The 22,532-nt window shown below is 36.7% G+C and overlaps 1 protein-coding gene across 2 annotated transcripts in view; it reads right to left on the bottom strand.

The window, feature by feature from the left end:
* The window catches only part of tmem231 (transmembrane protein 231), a 54,701-nt gene extending 33,894 nt beyond the window's left edge, over positions 1–20,807 (bottom strand). For both annotated transcript variants that reach the window (XM_085914984.1, XM_085914985.1), the window contains exons 1-3: positions 20,346–20,807; positions 20,072–20,238; positions 19,851–19,979 (exon numbers count right to left, since the gene is read on the bottom strand). In XM_085914984.1, coding sequence (XP_085771110.1) covers positions 19,851–19,979; positions 20,072–20,238; positions 20,346–20,505 — 456 coding nt within the window. In that variant the 5' untranslated portion in view covers positions 20,506–20,807. The remainder of the gene's footprint in view (positions 1–19,850; positions 19,980–20,071; positions 20,239–20,345) is intronic.
* Positions 20,808–22,532: the final 1,725 nt, after the last annotated feature.

The raw sequence follows: 22,532 nt of genomic DNA, 5'->3' as shown, positions 1-22,532 counted from the left end.
AGGAAATTGCGTGTGAAGGTGAAGAAGTTGAATAAATACTCGGGGAATGCCGAAGAATGATGTTGAAACGAGTCGAATCGGTTGAAAAATGTCGAAATTAGAGCGGAAAAAGGAAATTTCGGAAAATTTGGTTTAATTTCAAATTTGAAAATGTGGAATTTATGGTAAGTGTGAATTTGGGGAATAGGGAGGAAGAATATGAAGAGTTGAAAGTTGAAACGAGTTGAATCGGTTGAAAAATGTAGAAATTAGAGTGGAAAAGGGAAATTTCGGAAAATTTGGTTGAATTTCAAATTTGAAAATGTGGAATTTATGGTAAGTTTGAATTTGGGGAATAGGCAGGAAGAATATGAAGAGTTGAAAGTTGGAATGGGTTGAATCAGTTGAAAAATGTAGAAGTTAGAGCAAATTATAAATCCCCATTGAGAATGAATGGGAATTTTTAAAAAAAATTGCGCCAAAAAGTTTTGAAATTTGGAACGAAACGAAATATACGGCTGTCTAGTTGTCACTCTCGGAGATAAATGTTGAAACGGGTTGAATCGGACAAAAATTGAAAAAGTTAGCGAAAATGCATAAGTTGAACATAGTGAATACAATTGGAATGGGTTGAATCGGTTGAAGAATGTTGAAATTAGAGTGGAAAAAGGAAATTTTGGTTGAATTTCAAATTTGAAAAATGTGGAATTTTTGTTAAGTGGGAATTTGGGGAATAGGTAGGAAGAATATGAAGAGTTGAAAAGTGGAATGGGTTGAATCGGTTGAAAAATGTGGAAACTAGAGGTGAAAAACGAGAATTTTGCAGAATTTGGTTGAATTTCAAATTTGAAAAATGTGAAATTTTTGCTGAATGGGAAGGTGTGGAATAGGTAGGGAAAAGATGAACAGTTGAAAGTTGGAACGAGTTGAATCGGTTGAAGTATGTTGAAATTAGAAGTGAAAAAGGAAATTTTGTGAAATTTTGTGGAATTTTGTGAAATTTTGTGAAATTTTGAAACGTGAATATGTGAAAATTTTGAATTTGCCAAGTTTGGGAATGTCCCCAATGTGATTTGAATGGGTTGAATGATGTGAATTTCAAACTGGAACAACGTAAATGTGAAATGTTGAATCTGCCATTAAGAATGAATGGGGAAAAATTGCCGGAAATTTGTGAATTTTGTGAAAACGGAAAATTTTTTGAATGTTTGAAATGTGAGCACCCATGTCATGAATATTTGGAATAAGTGAAAAGTGGAACGGAGTGAATCGGTTGAAGTATGTGGAAGTAGTTAAAGGGCGAAAAAACAGGCAGAATAAGTAAAATAATAATAATAATAATAACTAGAATTTGCAATTCCTGAGGAAATTGCGTGTGAAGGTGAAGAAGTTGAAGAAATACTCGGGGAATGCCGAAGAATGATGTTGAAACGAGTCGAATCGGTTGAAAAATGTCTAAATTAGAGTGAAAAGAGGAAATTTCGGAAAATTCGGTTGAATTTCAAATTAGAAAATGTGGAATTTATGGTAAGTGTGAATTTGGGGAATAGGGAGGAAGAATATGAAGAGTTGAAAGTTGAAACGAGTTGAATCGGTTGAAAAATGTAGAAATTAGAGTGGAAAAGGGAAATTTTGGAAAATTTGGTTGAATTTCAAATTTGAAAATGTGGAATTTATGGTAAGTTTGAATTTGGGGAATAGGCAGGAAGAATATGAAGAGTTGAAAGTTGAAACGAGTTGAATCGGTTGAAAAATGTAGAAATTAGAGTGGAAAAGGGAAATTTTGGAAAATTTGGTTGAATTTCAAATTTGAAAATGTGGAATTTATGGTAAGTTTGAATTTGGGGAATAGGCAGGAAGAATATGAAGAGTTGAAAGTTGGAATGGGTTGAATCGGTTGAAAAATGTAGAAGTTAGAGCAAATTATAAATCCCTATTGAGAATGAATGGGAATTTTTAAAAAAAATTGCGCCAAAAAGTTTTGAAATTTGGAACGAAACGAAATATACGGCTGTCTAGTTGTCACTCTCGGAGATAAATGTTGAAACGGGTTGAATCGGACAAAAATTGAAAAAGTTAGCGAAAATGCATAAGTTGAACATAGTGAATACAATTGGAATGGGTTGAATCGGTTGAAGAATGTTGAAATTAGAGTGGAAAAAGGAAATTTTGGTTGAATTTCAAATTTGAAAAATGTGGAATTTTTGTTAAGTGGGAATTTGGGGAATAGGTAGGAAGAATATGAAGAGTTGAAAAGTGGAATGGGTTGAATCGGTTGAAAAATGTGGAAACTAGAGGTGAAAAACGAGAATTTTGCAGAATTTGGTTGAATTTCAAATTTGAAAAATGTGAAATTTTTGCTGAATGGGAAGGTGTGGAATAGGTAGGGAAAAGATGAACAGTTGAAAGTTGGAACGAGTTGAATCGGTTGAAGTATGTTGAAATTAGAAGTGAAAAAGGAAATTTTGTGGAATTTTGTGGAATTTTGTGAAATTTTGAAACGTGAATATGTGAAAATTTTGAATTTGCCAAGTTTGGGAATGTCCCCAATGTGATTTGAATGGGTTGAATTATGTGAATTTCAAACTGGAACAACGTAAATGTGAAATGTTGAATCTGCCATTAAGAATGAATGGGGAAAAAATTGCCGGAAATTTGTGAATTTTGTGAAAACGGAAAATTTTTTGAATGTATAAAATTTGAGCGCGCGATTCCTGAATATTTGGAATAAGTGAAAAGTGGAACGGAGTGAATCGGTTGAAGTATGTGGAAGTAGTTTAACGGCGAAAAAACAGGCAGAATAAGTAAAATAATAATAATAATAATAAAGGACAGGAATAACAATAGTGTGAAGGTCTTCACCTTCACACTAACTAGAATTTGCAATTCCTGAGGAAATTGCGTGTGAAGGTGAAGAAGTTGAATAAATACTCGGGGAATGCCGAAGAATGATGTTGAAACGAGTCGAATCGGTTGAAAAATGTCGAAATTAGAGCGGAAAAAGGAAATTTCGGAAAATTTGGTTGAATTTCAAATTTGAAAATGTGGAATTTATGGTAAGTGTGAATTTGGGGAATAGGGAGGAAGAATATGAAGAGTTGAAAGTTGAAACGAGTTGAATCGGTTGAAAAATGTAGAAATTAGAGTGGAAAAGGGAAATTTTGGAAAATTTGGTTGAATTTCAAATTTCAAAATGTGGAATTTATGGTAAGTTTGAATTTGGGGAATAGGCAGGAAGAATATGAAGAGTTGAAAGTTGGAATGGGTTGAATCGGTTGAAAAATGTAGAAGTTAGAGCAAATTATAAATCTCCATTAAGAATGAATGGGAATTTTTAAAAAAAATTGCGCCAAAAAGTTTTGAAATTTGGAACGAAACGAAATATACGGCTGTCTAGTTGTCACTCTCGGAGATAAATGTTGAAACGGGTTGAATCGGACAAAAATTGAAAAAGTTAGCGAAAATGCATAAGTTGAACAAAGTGAATACAATTGGAATGGGTTGAATCGGTTGAAGAATGTTGAAATTAGAGTGGAAAAAGGAAATTTTGGTTGAATTTCAAATTTGAAAAATGTGGAATTTTTGTTAAGTGGGAATTTGGGGAATAGGTAGGAAGAATATGAAGAGTTGAAAAGTGGAATGGGTTGAATCGGTTGAAAAATGTGGAAATTAGAGTGGAAAAAGGAAATTTTGCAGAATTTGGTTGAATTTCAAATTTGAAAAATGGGAAATTTTTGCTGAATGGGAAGGTGTGGAATAGGTAGGGAAAAGATGAACAGTTGAAAGTTGGAACGAGTTGAATCAGTTGAAGTACGTATGTTGAAATTAGAAGTGAAAAAGGAAATTTTGTGGAATTTTGTGGAATTTTGTGAAATTTTGAAACGTGAATATGTGAAAATTTTGAATTTGCCAAGTTTGGGAATGTCCCCAATGTGATTTGAATGGGTTGAATGATGTGAATTTCAAACTGGAACAACGTAAATGTGAAATGTTGAATCTGCCATTAAGAATGAATGGGGAAAAATTGCCGGAAATTTGTGAATTTTGTGAAAACGGAAAATTTTTTGAATGTATAAAATGTGAGCGCGCGATTCCTGAATATTTGGAATAAGTGAAAAGTGGAACGGAGTGAATCGGTTGAAGTATGTGGAAGTAGTTTAACGGCGAAAAAACAGGCAGAATAAGTAAAATAATAATAATAAAGGACAGGAATAACAATAGTGTGAAGGTCTTCACCTTCACACTAATAATAATAATAATAAAGGACAGGAATAACAATAGTGTGAAGGTCTTCACCTTCACACTAACTAGAATTTGCAATTCCTGAGGAAATTGCGTGTGAAGGTGAAGAAGTTGAATAAATACTCGGGGAATGCCGAAGAATGATGTTGAAACGAGTCGAATCGGTTGAAAAATGTCGAAATTAGAGTGGAAAGAGGAAATTTCGGAAAATTTGGTTGAATTTCAAATTTGAAAATGTGGAATTTATGGTAAGTGTGAATTTGGGGAATAGGGAGGAAGAATATGAAGAGTTGAAAGTTGAAACGAGTTGAATCGGTTGAAAAATGTAGAAATTAGAGTGGAAAAGGGAAATTTTGGAAAATTTGGTTGAATTTCAAATTTGAAAATGTGGAATTTATGGTAAGTTTGAATTTGGGGAATAGGCAGGAAGAATATGAAGAGTTGAAAGTTGGAATGGGTTGAATCGGTTGAAAAATGTAGAAGTTAGAGCAAATTATAAATCCCCATTGAGAATGAATGGGAATTTTTAAAAAAAATTGCGCCAAAAAGTTTTGAAATTTGGAACGAAACGAAATATACGGCCGTCTAGTTGTCACTCTCGGAGATAAATGTTGAAACGGGTTGAATCGGACAAAAATTGAAAAAGTTAGCGAAAATGCATAAGTTGAACATAGTGAATACAATTGGAATGGGTTGAATCGGTTGAAGAATGTTGAAATTAGAGTTGAAAAAGGAAATTTTGGTTGAATTTCAAATTTGAAAAATGTGGAATTTTTGTTAAGTGGGAATTTGGGGAATAGGTAGGAAGAATATGAAGAGTTGAAAAGTGGAATGGGTTGAATCGGTTGAAAAATGTGGAAATTAGAGTGGAAAAAGGAAATTTTGCAGAATTTGGTTGAATTTCAAATTTGAAAAATGTGAAATTTTTGCTGAATGGGAAGGTGTGGAATAGGTAGGGAAAAGATGAACAGTTGAAAGTTGGAACGAGTTGAATCGGTTGAAGTATGTTGAAATTAGAAGTGAAAAAGGAAATTTTGTGGAATTTTGTGGAATTTTGTGAAATTTTGAAACGTGAATATGTGAAAATTTTGAATTTGCCAAGTTTGGGAATGTCCCCAATGTGATTTGAATGGGTTGAATTATGTGAATTTCAAACTGGAACAACGTAAATGTGAAATGTTGAATCTGCCATTAAGAATGAATGGGGAAAAATTGCCGGAAATTTGTGAATTTTGTGAAAACGGAAATTTTTTTGAATGTTTGAAATGTGAGCACACCTGTCATGAATATTTGGAATATGTGAAAAGTGGAACGGAGTGAATCGGTTGAAGTATGTGGAAGTAGTTAAACATCGAAAAAACAGGCAGAATAAGTAAAATAATAATAATAATAATAATAATAATAATAATAAAGGACAGGAATAACAATAGTGTGAAGGTCTTCACCTTCACACTAATAACTAGAATTTGCAATTCCTGAGGAAATTGCGTGTGAAGGTGAAGAAGTTGAATAAATACTCGGGGAATGCCGAAGAATGATGTTGAAACGAGTCGAATCGGTTGAAAAATGTCGAAATTAGAGCGGAAAAAGGAAATTTCGGAAAATTTGGTTGAATTTCAAATTTGAAAATTTGGAATTTATGGTAAGTGTGAATTTGTGGAATAGGGAGGAAGAATATGAAGAGTTGAAAGTTGAAACGAGTTGAATCGGTTGAGAAATGTAGAAATTAGAGTGGAAAAGGGAAATTTTGGAAAATTTGGTTGAATTTCAAATTTGAAAATGTGGAATTTATGGTAAGTTTGAATTTGGGGAATAGGCAGGAAGAATATGAAGAGTTGAAAGTTGGAATGGGTTGAATCGGTTGAAAAATGTAGAAGTTAGAGCAAATTATAAATCCCCATTGAGAATGAATGGGAATTTTTAAAAAAAATTGCGCCAAAAAGTTTTGAAATTTGGAACGAAACGAAATATACGGCTGTCTAGTTGTCACTCTCGGAGATAAATGTTGAAACGGGTTGAATCGGACAAAAATTGAAAAAGTTAGCGAAAATGCATAAGTTGAACATAGTGAATACAATTGGAATGGGTTGAATCGGTTGAAGAATGTTGAAATTAGAGTGGAAAAAGGAAATTTTGGTTGAATTTCAAATTTGAAAAATGTGGAATTTTTGTTAAGTGGGAATTTGGGGAATAGGTAGGAAGAATATGAAGAGTTGAAAAGTGGAATGGGTTGAATCGGTTGAAAAATGTGGAAACTAGAGGTGAAAAACGAGAATTTTGCAGAATTTGGTTGAATTTCAAATTTGAAAAATGTGAAATTTTTGCTGAATGGGAAGGTGTGGAATAGGTAGGGAAAAGATGAACAGTTGAAAGTTGGAACGAGTTGAATCGGTTGAAGTATGTTGAAATTAGAAGTGAAAAAGGAAATTTTGTGGAATTTTGTGGAATTTTGTGAAATTTTGTGAAATTTTGAAACGTGAATATGTGAAAATTTTGAATTTGCCAAGTTTGGGAATGTCCCCAATGTGATTTGAATGGGTTGAATGATGTGAATTTCAAACTGGAACAACGTAAATGTGAAATGTTGAATCTGCCATTAAGAATGAATGGGGAAAAATTGCCGGAAATTTGTGAATTTTGTGAAAACGGAAAATTTTTTGAATGTATAAAATCTGAGCAGAATTGTCATGAATATTTGAAATAAGTGAAAAGTGGAACGGAGTGAATAGGTTGAAGTATGTGGAAGTAGTTGAACGGCGAAAAAACAGGCAGAATAAGTAAAATAATAATAATAACTAGAATTTGCAATTCCTGAGGAAATTGCGTGTGAAGGTGAAGAAGTTGAAGAAATACTCGGGGAATGCCGAAGAATGATGTTGAAACGAGTCGAATCGGTTGAAAAATGGCGAAATTAGAGCGGAAAAAGGAAATTTCGGAAAATTCGGTTGAATTTCAAATTTGAAAATGTGGAATTTATGGTAAGTGTGAATTTGGGGAATAGGGAGGAAGAATATGAAGAGTTGAAAGTTGAAACGAGTTGAATCGGTTGAAAAATGTAGAAATTAGAGTGGAAAAGGGAAATTTCGGAAAATTTGGTTGAATTTCAAATTTGAAAATGTGGAATTTATGGTAAGTGTGAATTTGGGGAATAGGGAGGAAGAATATGAAGAGTTGAAAGTTGGAATGGGTTGAATCGGTTGAAAAATGTAGAAGTTAGAGCAAATTATAAATCCCCATTGAGAATGAATGGGAATTTTAAAAAAAAATTGCGCCAAAAAGTTTTGAAATTTGGAACGAAACGAAATATACGGCTGTCTAGTTGTCACTCTCGGAGATAAATGTTTAAACGGGTTGAATCGGACAAAAATTGAAAAAGTTAGCGAAAATGCATAAGTTGAACATAGTGAATACAATTGGAATGGGTTGAATCGGTTGAAGAATGTTGAAATTAGAGGTGAAAAACGAGAATTTTGCAGAATTTGGTTGAATTTCAAATTTGAAAAATGTGAAATTTTTGCTGAATGGGAAGGTGTGGAATAGGTAGGGAAAAGATGAACAGTTGAAAGTTGGAACGAGTTGAATCGGTTGAAGTATGTAGAAATTAGAAGTGAAAAAGGAAATTTTGTGGAATTTTGTGGAATTTTGTGAAATTTTGTGAAATTTTGAAACGTGAATATGTGAAAATTTTGAATTTGCCAAGTTTGGGAATGTCCCCAATGTGATTTGAATGGGTTGAATTATGTGAATTTCAAACTGGAACAACGTAAATGTGAAATGTTGAATCTGCCATTAAGAATGAATGGGGAAAAATTGCCGGAAATTTGGGAATTTTGTGAAAACGGAAAATTTTTTGAATGTATAAAATGTGAGCGCGCGATTCCTGAATATTTGGAATAAGTGAAAAGTGGAACGGAGTGAATCGGTTGAAGTATGTGGAAGTAGTTTAACGGCGAAAAAACAGGCAGAATAAGTAAAATAATAATAATAAAGGACAGGAATAACAATAGTGTGAAGGTCTTCACCTTCACACTAATAATAACTAGAATTTGCAATTCCTGAGGAAATTGCGTGTGAAGGTGAAGAAGTTGAATAAATACTCGGGGAATGCCGAAGAATGATGTTGAAACGAGTCGAATCGGTTGAAAAATGTAGAAATTAGAGTGGAAAAGGGAAATTTTGGAAAATTTGGTTGAATTTCAAATTTGAAAATGTGGAATTTATGGTAAGTTTGAATTTGGGGAATAGGCAGGAAGAATATGAAGAGTTGAAAGTTGGAATGGGTTGAATCGGTTGAAAAATGTAGAAGTTAGAGCAAATTATAAATCCCCATTGAGAATGAATGGGAATTTTAAAGAAAAATTGCGCCAAAAAGTTTTGAAATTTGGAACGAAACGAAATATACGGCTGTCTAGTTGTCACTCTCGGAGATAAATGTTGAAACGGGTTGAATCGGACAAAAATTGAAAAAGTTAGCGAAAATGCATAAGTTGAACATAGTGAATACAATTGGAATGGGTTGAATCGGTTGAAGAATGTTGAAATTAGAGTGGAAAAAGGAAATTTTGGTTGAATTTCAAATTTGAAAAATGTGGAATTTTTGTTAAGTGGGAATTTGGGGAATAGGTAGGAAGAATATGAAGAGTTGAAAAGTGGAATGGGTTGAATCGGTTGAAAAATGTGGAAATTAGAGTGGAAAAAGGAAATTTTGCAGAATTTGGTTGAATTTCAAATTTGAAAAATGGGAAATTCTTGCTGAATGGGAAGGTGTGGAATAGGTAGGGAAAAGATGAACAGTTGAAAGTTGGAACGAGTTGAATCGGTTGAAGTATGTAGAAATTAGAAGTGAAAAAGGAAATTTTGTGGAATTTTGTGGAATTTTGTGAAATTTTGTGAAATTTTGAAACGTGAATATGTGAAAATTTTGAATTTGCCAAGTTTGGGAATGTCCCCAATGTGATTTGAATGGGTTGAATTATGTGAATTTCAAACTGGAACAACGTAAATGTGAAATGTTGAATCTGCCATTAAGAATGAATGGGGAAAAATTGCCGGAAATTTGTGAATTTTGTGAAAACGGAAAATTTTTTGAATGTATAAAATTTGAGCGCGCAATTCCTGAATATTTGGAATAAGTGAAAAGTGGAACGGAGTGAATCGGTTGAAGTATGTGGAAGTAGTTTAACGGCGAAAAAACAGGCAGAATAAGTAAAATAATAATAATAATAATAATAATAATAAAGGACAGGAATAACAATAGTGTGAAGGTCTTCACCTTCACACTAATAAAGGACAGGAATAACAATAGTGTGAAGGTCTTCACCTTCACACTAACTAGAATTGGCAATTTCTGGAGAAATTGCGTGTGAAGGCGAAGGCACTTCACACTATTGTGGGACTCGAAATGATGATTAAATGAAATAAAAATGGTAAATTAATAATGATGATTAAATAAAATAAAAATAATAAATTAATGATGATGAAAATAATTATTAAAATGTGTTAAAATTGAATGAATGAAAAATTAATGAATAAAAAAATTATCACCAACCGGGATCGAACTCCCTCGCGGAAATGGCTCGTGTTCCAAACGCCATTGTATTCTTACTGAGCTAAACAGCGGCTTAGTGTTGCTGTGGTGGAATGATGATATTAAACAAGAAATCGGTAAAAACGGTAAAATGATGTTTTTAACTTAAAATTAAATGAATAACTAAATGAATGATGAAAATAATTATTAAAATGTGTTAAAATTGAATGAATGAAAAATTAATGAATAAAAAAATTATGGGTAAGCGGGACTCGAACTCGCTCGCGGACGTGGGTCGTGTTCAATGGACCATTGTCTTCTTACTGAGCTAAACAGCGACTTAGTGTTGCTGCGGTGGAATGATGATATTAAACAAGAAATAAAAACGGTAAAATGATTTTAACTTAAAATTAAATGAATAACTAAATGAATGAACGGAAAATAAATAAATAAAAAATAAAAGAGTTAAATAAACGAGTTAAGGAAAGAAATCGTGAAAAAAGTTGTCAGATGTCAAAATTTGAACTCACTCCTGAACGTCGCTCGTGTCTAATGCGCCATTAAGAATGAATGGGGGATTTTAAGGCACAAATTTGCTAATTATGCAAAAACGGTAAATGTTATGAACAAATAAAATACTAGCAGTTATGCCGTGAATTTTTGGAACGTGTGAAAGTTGGAATGGAGTGAATCGGTTAAAGCATGTGGGAGTAGTTAGGTGTCAAAAAAGTGGGAGGAATAAAGTAGGATAATAATAAGAAGAAGAAGAAAAATAAAGTAGAATAACAATAGTGTGAAGGCCTTCGCCTTCACACTAATAAGAAGAAAAACTAGAATTGGCAATTTCTGGAGAAATTGCGTGTGAAGGCGAAGGCACTTCACACTATTGTGGGACTCGAAATGATGATTAAATGACATAAAATTGGTAAATTGATGATTAAATAAAATAAAAATGTTAAATTAATGATGATGATGAAAATAATTATTAAAGTGATGTGTTAAAATTGAATGAATGAAAAAAAAATATTGGTCAAGCCGGATTCGAACTCGCACGGGAACAGCGCTCGTGCTTCAAATTCCAGTCTCTTCTTACTGAGCTAAACAGCGGCTCAGTGTTGCTGTGGTGGAATGATGATATTAAACGAGAAATAAAAATGGTACATGCCGTTAAAACGGTAAAATGATGTTTTTAACTTAAAATTAAATGAATAACTAAATGAATGATGAAAATAATTATTAAAATGTGTTAAAATTGAATGAATGAAAAATTAATGAATAAAAAAATTATGGCCAACCGGGACTCGAACTCGCTCGCGGACGTGGCTCGTGTTCTTAGGATCATTGTCTTCTTACTGAGCTAAACAGCGGCTTAGTGTTGCTGCGGTGGAATGATGATATTAAACAAGAAATAAAAACGGTAAATTCCGTTAAAACGGTAAAATGATGTTTTTAACTTAAAATTAAATGAATAACTAAATCAATGAATGAAAAATAAATAAATAAAAAATAAAAGAGTTAAATAAACGAGTTAAGGAAAGAAAACATGAAAAAAGTTGTCAGATGTCAAAATTTGAACTCACTCCTGAACGTCGCTCGTGTCTAATGTGCCATTAAGAATGAATGGGGGATTTTAAGGCACAAATTTGCTAATTATGCAAAAACGGTAAATGTTATGAACAAATAAAATACTAGCAGTCATGCCGTGAATTTTTGGAACGTGTGAAAGTTGGAATGGAGTGAATCGGTTAAAGCATGTGGGAGTAGTTAGGTGTCAAAAAAGTGGGAGGAATAAATTGTTTAATAATAATAAGAAGAAAAATAAAGTAGAATAACAATAGTGTGAAGGCCTTCGCCTTCACACTAATAAAGTAGAATAACAATAGTGTGAAGGCCTTCGCCTTCACACTAATAAGAAGAAAAATAAAGTAGAATAACAATAGTGTGAAGGCCTTCGCCTTCACACTAACTAGAATTGGCAATTTCTGGAGAAATTGCGTGTGAAGGCGAAGGCACTTCACACTATTGTGGGACTCAAAATGATGATTAAATGACATACAAATGGTAAATTGATGATTAAATAAAATAAAAATGGCACGGCATTGATGATGATGATGAAAATAATTATTAAAATGTGTTAAAATTGAATGAATGAAAAATTAAAGAATAAAAAAATTATCGCCAACCGGGATCGAACTCCCTCGCGGAAGTGGCTCGTGTTCCAAACGCCATTGTATTCTTACTGAGCTAAACAGCGACTTAGTGTTGGTGCGGTGAAATGATGGTATTAAACAAGAAATAAAAATGGTGAATGCCGTTAAAACGGTAAAATGATGTTTTTAACTTAAAATTAAATGAATAACTAAATGAATGAATGAAAAATAAATAAATAAAAAATAAAAGAGTTAAATAAATGAGTTAAGGAAAGAAATCATGAAAAAAGTTGTCAGATGTCAAAATTCGAACTTGAACGTCGTTCGTGTCTAATGCGCCATTAAGAATGAATGGGGGATTTTAAGGCACAGATTTGCTAATTATGCAAAAACGGTAAATGTTATGAACAAATAAAATACTAGCAGTCATGCCGTGAATTTTTGGAACGTGTGAAAGTTGGAATGGAGTGAATCGGTTAAAGCATGTGGGAGTAGTTAGGTGTCAAAAAAGTGGGAGGAATAAAGTAGGATAATAATAAGAAGAAAAATAAAGTAGAATAACAATAGTGTGAAGGCCTTCGCCTTCACACTAAAAATAAAGTAGAACTAGAATTGGCAATTTCTGGAGAAATTGCGTGTGAAGGCGAAGGCACTTCACACTATTGTGGGACTCGAAAGATGATTAAATGACAGAAAATTGGTAAATTGATGATTAAATAAAATAAAAATGTTAAATTAATGATGATGATGAAAATAATTATTAAAATGTGTTAAAATTGAATGAATGAAAAATTAATGAATAAAAAAATTATGGCCAAGCGGGATTCGAACGCCCTCGTGGAAGTAGCTCGTGTTCAGAGCGCCATTGTCTTCTTACTGAGCTAAACACCGATTTAATGCTATTCTGGTGGACTGATGCTATTAAACGAGAAATAAAAATGGTACATGCCGTTAAAACGGTAAAATGATGTTTTTAACTTAAAATTAAATGAAAAACTAAATGAATGATGAAAATAATTATTAAAATGTGTTAAAATTGAATGAATGAAAAATTAATGAAAAAAAAAGTTATGGCCAACCGGGACTCGAACTCGCTCGCGGACATGGCTCGTGTTCTTAGGATCATTGTCTTCTTACTGAGCTAAACAGCGGCTTAGTGTTGCTGCGGTGGAATGATGATATTAAACAAGAAATAAAAACGGTAAATTCCGTTAAAACGGTAAAATGATGTTTTTAACTTAAAATTAAATGAATAACTAAATGAATGAATGGAAAATAAATAAATAAAAAATAAAAGAGTTAAATAAATGAGTTAAGGAAAGAAATCATGAAAAAAGTTGTCAGATGTCAAAATTCGAACTTGAACGTCGTTCGTGTCTAATGCGCCATTAAGAATGAATGGGGGATTTTAAGGCACAAATTTGCTAATTATGCAAAAACGGTAAATGTTATGAACAAATAAAATACTAGCAGTCATGCCGTGAATTTTTGGAACGTGTGAAAGTTGGAATGGAGTGAATCGGTTAAAGCATGTGGGAGTAGTTAGGTGTCAAAAAAGTGGGAGGAATAAAGTAGGATAATAATAAGAAGAAAAATAAAGTAGAATAACAATAGTGTGAAGGCCTTCGCCTTCACACTAATAACAATAGTGTGAAGGCCTTCGCCTTCACACTAATGAACAAAACACCAATCAGTTGGGACACAGAGAGATCGCTGCGCGTGCACGCGCCGCCATCTTGTTTTATGTAAACAACCGCCGCGCGGCACTGGTCACTTGCAGTTCAAATGACTCAGGAGCGACTTATGTGTGATTTTTTTTCACAAATTTTCAAAATTCAAAAATCTGAGATGTAGTGAAACCGCGAAAAACGAACCACGATGTAACAAGGGATTACTGTCATTTGAACTGCAAGTGACGTCACCCGTACCGCGCGGCGGTTGTCTACATAAAGGCCAAAGGATTCGATCACGGGATGACGAAGATGACGAAGGGCCCCAGGTACTACCGGCATCATTAGCGGCTTTAGTTGTAAGAAGACACGGAGGACGAAGAGTTTGAAGGATTTAATGATTTGGAGTGACACAGAAGGTTTGGACAACTATTATGGCTTTTACACACGCCCGGTCCTTCTAGACGGGAGCTCTCTTTCACCTCAGTTTATGGAAGTTGGGGACCGGCGCTCGGCCGGGTGGCTGCCCGGTCCTTTTTATGGAGCTCTCTTCCACCTCCGTGACTGGAAGTTCAGTAGTTGTTGGCTCGTTGAGCTCTTGTTTTGTTAAATAAAGAGCCGTTTACCAAACCCACGTCTTTCCTGGTACTTTGTTAACGCTACAATATAGTTATATACTAGATCTCTGCAGCGCACGCGCGGCGTTGTTGTCGATGGATTTCATGATTTGGAGTGACACAGATGGTTTGATAATATTGTTGTAATATGATAGTTCTTTGAAATATACTTTATATATCATTATATGGGTCTGGAATAATTAGAAATGCAACTTACAACGGGTCCAACGTGAGCATATGCTGCGCATACGCGGCATTGTTTACATAAAGCACGATCGATGGATTTAATGAATTGGAGTGACACAGATGGTTTGATAAACGTGTTATTTATGTAATACTTACTTGAATAACTCTGAATGTTACGTCAGGCCCGTTCTCAGCTCTTCGTTTGTGTATATGTCACGTTAGCATACCGTATCGTTTAGCCTGTTGTTGCTGCTTCATGTCTGTTTTTGGTGTTGGATTTTGACAAATAAATTTGCCCCAAAAGTGCGACTTATACTCCGGTGCGACTTATATATGGGTTTTTTTCACTTTATTGTGCATTTTATGGCTGGTGCGATTTATAATCCGGAGCGATTTATAGTCCGAAAATTACGGTATTTGGGCTTCTCACCAGCAGGTTCTACAGTTATTCTCAAAACATCACTGCTCTAGAGGAGATCTGCATGGAGGAATGGACCAAAATCCGTCCAAAGTCATCTCGGTCTACTGGCCCTCGCACCTTGGTCATAGGTAACTCCATCACCCGAAATATCACGCTTAAAAATCCAGCCACGGTAATGTGTATTCCTGGGGGCAGAGCACCCGACATAGAGGTTAATCTTAGGGAGCTGACTCGCAATAGGACTAGTCACCAGCGTAGTTCCAACAACACTAGCTACTCTGATATAGTGATACACGTCGGTGCCAATGATGTTAGGATGAGGCAATCTGAGATCACAAAGAGAAACATAGCGAGGACTGTGATCTCGCCAGAAAGATGAGTCGGCATCGAGTATTTGTCTCTGGCCCCCTGCCTGGGAGAGGCTCTGATGAGAGGTTTAGTAGATTAGTCTCCCTTAATCGATGGATGGATGGGTTCTGTAAAAAGCAGGGACTGTATTTTATAGATAACTGGTCCTCCTTCTGGGGCCGCCCCGACCTGCTGAGGAAGGACGGCCTTCATCCTAACCGTGAAGGCGCCTTCACTCTTTCTAGGAATATAGATTACCGTTTGAGCCACTCATGACAGGTCACCTTAGAGCAGGCTGGAGCTAATCATTTTTTAGAGCTAATCATTCCACTGAGACAGCACTTGCTAAAGTGACTAATGATCTCCTCTTAGCTATGGATTCAAATACTTCATCGGTATTGTTACTACTCGATCTTAGTGCTGCCTTCGACACTGTTGACTTCAATATTTTATGAGAGCGTCTTAAAGGTTGTGTTGGTATTTCGGGGTCAGCACTAGGCTGGTTTCATTCGTATCTATCAGACAGGACGCACCGAGTGGTCCATGGCAATGCGTCCTCTGAGCTCTATAAAGTTACGTGCGGTATCCCACAGGGATCTGTACTAGGACCAATTCTATTTAATATTTATATGACTCCGCTTGGGAACATAATACGTTAATATAATATTAGTTTTCAATGTTACGCGGATGACACCCAATTATATATGCCGTTATCAATGACAGATCCGCGGGACTGTTGTAATCTTGAGGCATGCCTTGCGGAGATCAAACAATGGATGTCTCTCAACTTCCTTCGTCTGAACCCAGATAAAACTGAGATGTTGATAATTGGTCCAGCTCGTTATCAACATTTATTTAAGGAAACCGCTATAACTCTAGATAACCGTACTATCACTCAGAGTGATACTGTAACTAATCTCGGGGTAATATTTGACCAAACGCTCTCCTTTCAAAAGCACATTAAGAATATAACCAGAATAGCATTTTTTCACCTTCGTAATATTGCTAAGATTCGCCCAATCCTCTCGGCCGGTGATGCCGAAATTATTATACATGCATTTATCATGTCACGGCTGGACTACTGTAATGCATTATTCTCTGGTCTTCCCAAGTCAAACATCAAAAGTCTACAGTTAGTACAAAATGCTGCTGCAAGGCTACTTTCACGGACAAGAAAATTTGATCACATTACCCCAATATTAGCCAATTTACACTGGCTCCCGGTCCATTTAAGATGTGACTTCAAGGTTCTTCTATTAACCTATAAATCATTGCATGGCTTAGCGCCTTCATATCTCGTCGACTTAGTTTTTCCTTATGTTCCGTCTCGTAACCTTCGTTCGCAAAACGCTAGTCTTTTAGTGACACCGAGGGCCAAGAAAATGTCTGCAGGGGCTAGAGCATTTTCTATTCGGGCTCCAGAGCTCTGGAATGCCCTGCCAATGGATATTAGAACTGCTACCTCAGTAGAAACATTTAAGACACGTTTAAAGACGTATTTCTATGATATGGCCTTTAATTAACCTGTAGTAGCCGATTCGGCTGGAGTTTGTTTTTGCTCCCTCTCCCCGACCCCACTCCCCCCACCCCTCCCCGGCTGGGGAGGTGGTTAGGTGACACCCAAGCTGACGGCGGCTATCTAGATTCTCATGGACCAATTCAGCAAGAGGGAACTGCAGCGGATTACCCTCCTAGAGGACACTGCCAGGACAATCGAAGGCACCTCCGACAGCGCTTCGCTTTGGCCTGGACATCCACTTTTTGATTTCCATATGTATTTTATGTGCCCTCTTTGCCTCCATTGCAGCCTGGTGATCCTGAAAGGGGGATCCTTCCATCTGTGGTTCCTTCTCAAGGTTTCTCATTTTTCCCCTGGTAGGAAATACCTACCAGCATAAACTGCCCAATATGCCCGGATACAAGCGGCTGAAATGAGTTTCCTCCGCAGGATGTCCGGGCTCTCCCTTAGAGATAGGGTGAGAAGCTCGGTCATCCGGGAGAGACTCGGAGTAAAGCCGCTGCTCATCCACGTTGACAGGAGCCAGATGAGGTGGCTCGGGCATCTCATCAGGATGCCTCCTGGACGCCTCCCCGGGGAGGTGTTCCGGGCATGTCCCACCGGTAGGAGACCCCGGGGACGACCCAGGACGCGCTGGAGAGACTACGTCTCTCGGCTGGACTGGGAACGCCTTGGGATCCCCCGGGATGAGCTGGAGGAAGTGGCTGGGGAGAGGGAGGTCTGGGAGTCCCTCCTAAAGCTGCTGCCCCCGCGACCCGACCCCGGATAAGCGGAAGAAGATGAAGGTGAAGAAGGTGAAGGTTTTTTTTTAGTTTTTCCTTGCCCTTTTGGGAGCCCAAGATCAGGGGATGCTTTGAGAATAATTGTCAATTGATTATTTATGTGAAGCCCTTTGAGATTGCTTGTGATTTAGGGCTATACAAATAAACTTGACTTGACAAAATACCAGCAACAGTGTGTGAAAACCTTGTGAAGATTTACAGAAAACGTTTGACCTGTCATTGCCAACAAAGGGTATATAAAGTATAAATATGAACTTTTGTTAATGCCCAAATACTTATTTTCCACCATAATTTGCATATTTTTTTCATTTTGTCTCTCATAGTTGAAGTGTACATATGATGAAAATTACAGGCATCTCTCATCTTGTAAGTGGGAGAACTTGCACAATTGGTCGCTGACTAAATACTTTTTTGCCCGACTGTATGTCCAGTCGGTTGAGAAACTACAACACACGCTTCACTATAATACACCAACCAGTATCTCGCATACAACCGAGCCATTTGTCCAATATATGGCGCGCCGAGATCTAATCACTTCAGGCCTTTTTTTACCACTTTGACAATAGGCCAGCAGCAAACTGAGTATGTGCCGATGGAACACAATCAGACCGACACAAGATGAAATCTCAAGATTCTCCAAATAGCCGCGCATAGGCGATCAGCAAGTGCCAGACCAGGCTTTGCGCTAACTGACCGCCAATCCTATTTACAATGCAGTGTGTAATTAATATTGAACAATTTCACACAACACCAGTGCCGCGGCAAAGTGGTTGGCAAATACTGACATTGAAAACAACCAATCACACCAGGGCTCACAAAAATCTGCCAGGCACCTGCTCGCTCATTCACTCACCAGGCCACATAGAAAACAACCAATCACACCAGGTCTCATAAAATCACTAGCCCGACGTCCAAGGGCTCTATACTTTTTCACTTGGGCAAAATGTTACACACCCTGCCCAACGGATTACCTAAATAATATGCCCGATATCTTGGCTGGCTGAGAATGATTAGACGGCGCCGTCCTTCTGTGTTATATGCGCAGTCAGGTACCTGCCCACTCACTCACTGACTCACTCACAAGTAGGGCTGTCACAAGAACTGACACTTCTGGTACCAATTCGGTACCAACATGCAAAAACTATGTCAATACCTGCTTTTTATGGTACCGTCAGAACAGAATATTTAATTTTTCACTCGGCGAGTTGTGTCAATTCTTGCCAGAACTGAAGGAGGCAGTATAGGCATGTGTGGAGCACAGAGCAGTAGTCAGCGGCGCTCAAGAAGAAGAAAACTTTCGGCCTTTAATAACAATGGGTTCAGCAAGTGGGACTGGAAGTCCAACACGCCGGCTTGTTGAGAAGCCAGGTCGCTCAAAGAGTCGTGTGTGGAAATATTTTGCTTTCAAGGAGAATATTGTCCGTTTACTATCACGTTACGTTAAAAATATATGAACCCAAAAATGCCTACGTGCCGTCATTTCAGCACGAGTCAGCTGGGGCAAATGTCAAACACAGACAAAATCCGCAGACAAAAGCTCAAATATGCAAAATTAAGTTTGGGCACATTTTGAGGGTGTAAGCGTAAGCCTTCTTGGCTATAGCAGATGGATTAGTAATTTTAAAAGTACATGGATTCTTTTGTTTTGTTGTTTTTTACCGTGGTAGTGAATTAGTGTGGAGAATCATGGAAAATCATAGGTATTGGTACCGACTACTGAAATTCTGGTATTGTGACAACCCTACTCACGAGCCAGCCGCATGTTCCTGAAGCACCGAGTACGATGGAGAGGGAAGAATAGGAAGCAAGGCAGTTACTATTCATCATGTGTCATCATTCATGATACTATATCATGCGTTGCCGTGAATCGCTTGAAAGACAAAAGTACAAATTCTGCATGATGCAGTGCGCCTAATATGCATGTAGTGGCATAAACGGTCACCGTGAAGGAACTGTTTCAATCCTGCATGTTACAGGTTCAAATCTTTACAACATCTTGCAGCCGTTTCTTTGGATGTTGTGGAGCTAATGTCAACAGTAATTGCACGTAGACGATTTCATCGACTTCCATCTTAGTAACGAAAGGATGAAGTGATGTACGCCGTAAAGATTTGTAGTTTTTTGTGAGGCACACTGCCATACTTCTCAAAGTTTTTTTGTGCCAGTAAATGCAATACAGACGCCGTGAGGGCATGACAATGGTACCATTCAACTAGTTGTAAGTCAATGTTTCATCACAGGAAATGTATGAAGGTTGAAATGTTGTCTGCTTTAAATGTGAAATAAAAATGCATTCTCACTGCTTTCTGGACTCAAATTGAGGTAAGTAGTTATAATCATGCTATAGATGGTGGCTACTGTAGATGTTCAATTATTTTACTGTTTTAGTGTAACATGGTAAATACATACAAAGAGCTGGTAGCTGAATGTCAGTAGCAGCTGGACACTGTACACATTTTCCTCATTCTTCAGGGGTAACTGCAGTTGAAAAATCAGACGGTCAAACTTTCCATCCTGGTTTTGGTCCTCTTCCCTCACCTGTGGATTGCATTAATTAACACCATGATAAAAAATTAAACAAAATCTAACAATTATACATTTGCGGAAATTGTTGAGAAAAAATGTCCTACAGATACAGCAGGGATTCTCAGCTTCTTTCCGAGCATGTTGTTCAGATGGGGAAAGGTGCTCCACGCCACATAATCACCATTTGTATCTGTTGCAGCCACCAGCAACGTTTCATAATGGAACCGAACTACTGCTTGTTCTTCATAAGTGTTCCTTTTAATCCAGAAACCTACAATAAGGCAAAATCTATTGGTTTGAACCACAAGTATTTATTTTTTTACTTTAACTCAACATTTTAACAGATTGATTTAATACACGTAACTTTAAGATACTGACCTTGGCTCCTGTACGCCACCAGTAGCGGTGAGATGTAAGTGAGGCACACAACTACAACGGCAAACACAGTCGCGCTCGTGCAAACACCAGCTTTGTACCGAATCAAAGCGGGATGAGAATAAATTTCATAAAAACCCATAATTTGTAAGTTTACGTTCATTCATAAATGTGATGAATGACTGATGAATGACGCAACAAGCTAACGACAAGACGGTTGATTCAAGCTATCAAAGTAGTAAACCAACTGCATGCTATGGGAAGACAAATTCCCTACACACTCACAAAGACAAGGCTCGCCCGACCGCTGCTGAAACAAAATGTTTTGATATAATGCTCATCTTGTGTGCTGCGTCATCTCTTCAAAAAATCGAACCCTAAAGTCCTCGATAAAGTGTACACTTAATAGAAGTGTCAGAGTATGCAGGCTGGACATGCGTGAAACGTCATCGATCTGCGTCACTGTGTTAGCACTGGGTAGTCAATCATGGCTACCGTATTTAAAAAATAATTATTTATTGAAGTCTATGTGAAGTGTGAACTGTAAAGCTACTTCAGATTTTATAAAAAAGTCTGTAGCATATACAGTATATATATATATATATATATATATATATATATATATATATATATATATATATATATATATATATATATATATATATATATATACACACACACACACACACATATTACACACACACACACACACACACACATACATATATAAAAAATGTATATATATATATATATATATATATATATATATATATATATATATATATATATATATATATATATATATATATATATATATATATATATATACAAAATTGATATATATATCCATTATGTGTGTGTGTGTGTGTCCGTCCATCCATCCATCCATCCATTTTCTTTACCGCTTAGTCAGGTCAAGTCAAGTTTATTTGTATAGCCCTAAATCACAAGCAGTCTCAAAGGGCTTCACATAGACAATTAATTGACAATTATTCTCAAAGCATCCCCTGATCTTAGGCTCCCAAAAGGGCAAGGAAAAACTCAAAAACCCCTACCTTTAGTTACAGTATCACTGAGTGATAATACGGTTATCTATACTTATAGTGGTTTTCTTAAATAAATGTTGATAACGAGCTGGACCAATTATCAACATCTCAATTTTATCTGGCTTCAGACGAAGGAAGTTGAGAGATATCCATTGCTTGATCTCCGCAAGGCATGCCTCAAGATTACAACAGTCCCGCGGATCTGTCATTGATAACGGCATATATAATTGGGTGTCATCTGCGTGACATTGAAAACTAATATTATATTTACGTATTATGTCCCCAAGCGGAATCATATAAATATTAAATAGAATTGGTCCTAGTACCGATCCCTGCGGGACACCACACATAACTTTATAGAGCTCAGAGGACGCATTGCCATGGACCACTCGGTGCGTCCTGTCTGATAGACACGAATGAAACCAGCCTAGTGCTGACCCCGAGTACTGTTATATTAGAGGTTGCCAGTCATCGGGATAATACCAGATCTAAGGTATTACCATTCTTATGCGTTGCTACCTGTACGGCTTGCGTAAAACCTAATGTATCAATTAGAGTCTGAAACGCCGAAGTAAGTGGCTCTGACGGTAAATTCATGTGGATGTTAAAATCGCCCATGATTATTATATTATCCGCATTTGTCACTAGATCAGCCACGAATTCTGAAAATTCATCCAGGAAGCAAGAGTAAGCCCCAGGTGGACGGTAAATAACAGCAAGATAAAATGATGGTAAAGCGGTTGTTAGGATACGGATTTTAGCTATTGATCTGACTCCAAATTGCGATCAACACTTAACACAAGTTTCTATGTCCCAATCCACACACTGGCGCACCTAACAATTTTGCGAGTTCGTTCTGTCAAAGAGAAGACCAGTAGATCAATCAGACCAAATTTACCAAATGTTTATTCCTAACAAAGCGCACTAATACAGGCCTGGGTCCCGGGTCCCTCACACTAAAACTCGTGCGTTTTTGTGACCACCAAAAGACGACACATTCTTCGGGGTTGCCCAGTTTTAAAGAAACACAATATGAATATTAAAGCATGCAAAATATTGTGTGATGATTGGTCGATGGTCATCTCCTCCCCATCGAGGTGTCATCACTGTGGTCAGGGGGTTGGTTGTTTTCCTCTCGAAGCCC

This window comes from Syngnathus leptorhynchus, chromosome 6 (genome assembly GCF_054491065.1).
Source record: "Syngnathus leptorhynchus isolate UIUO chromosome 6, UIUO_Slep, whole genome shotgun sequence".
In the NCBI taxonomy this organism is placed as follows: Eukaryota; Metazoa; Chordata; class Actinopteri; order Syngnathiformes; family Syngnathidae; genus Syngnathus; species Syngnathus leptorhynchus.
Note: the sequence above shows the minus strand (reverse complement) of the source record. Positions and strands in the feature narration are given on the sequence as shown.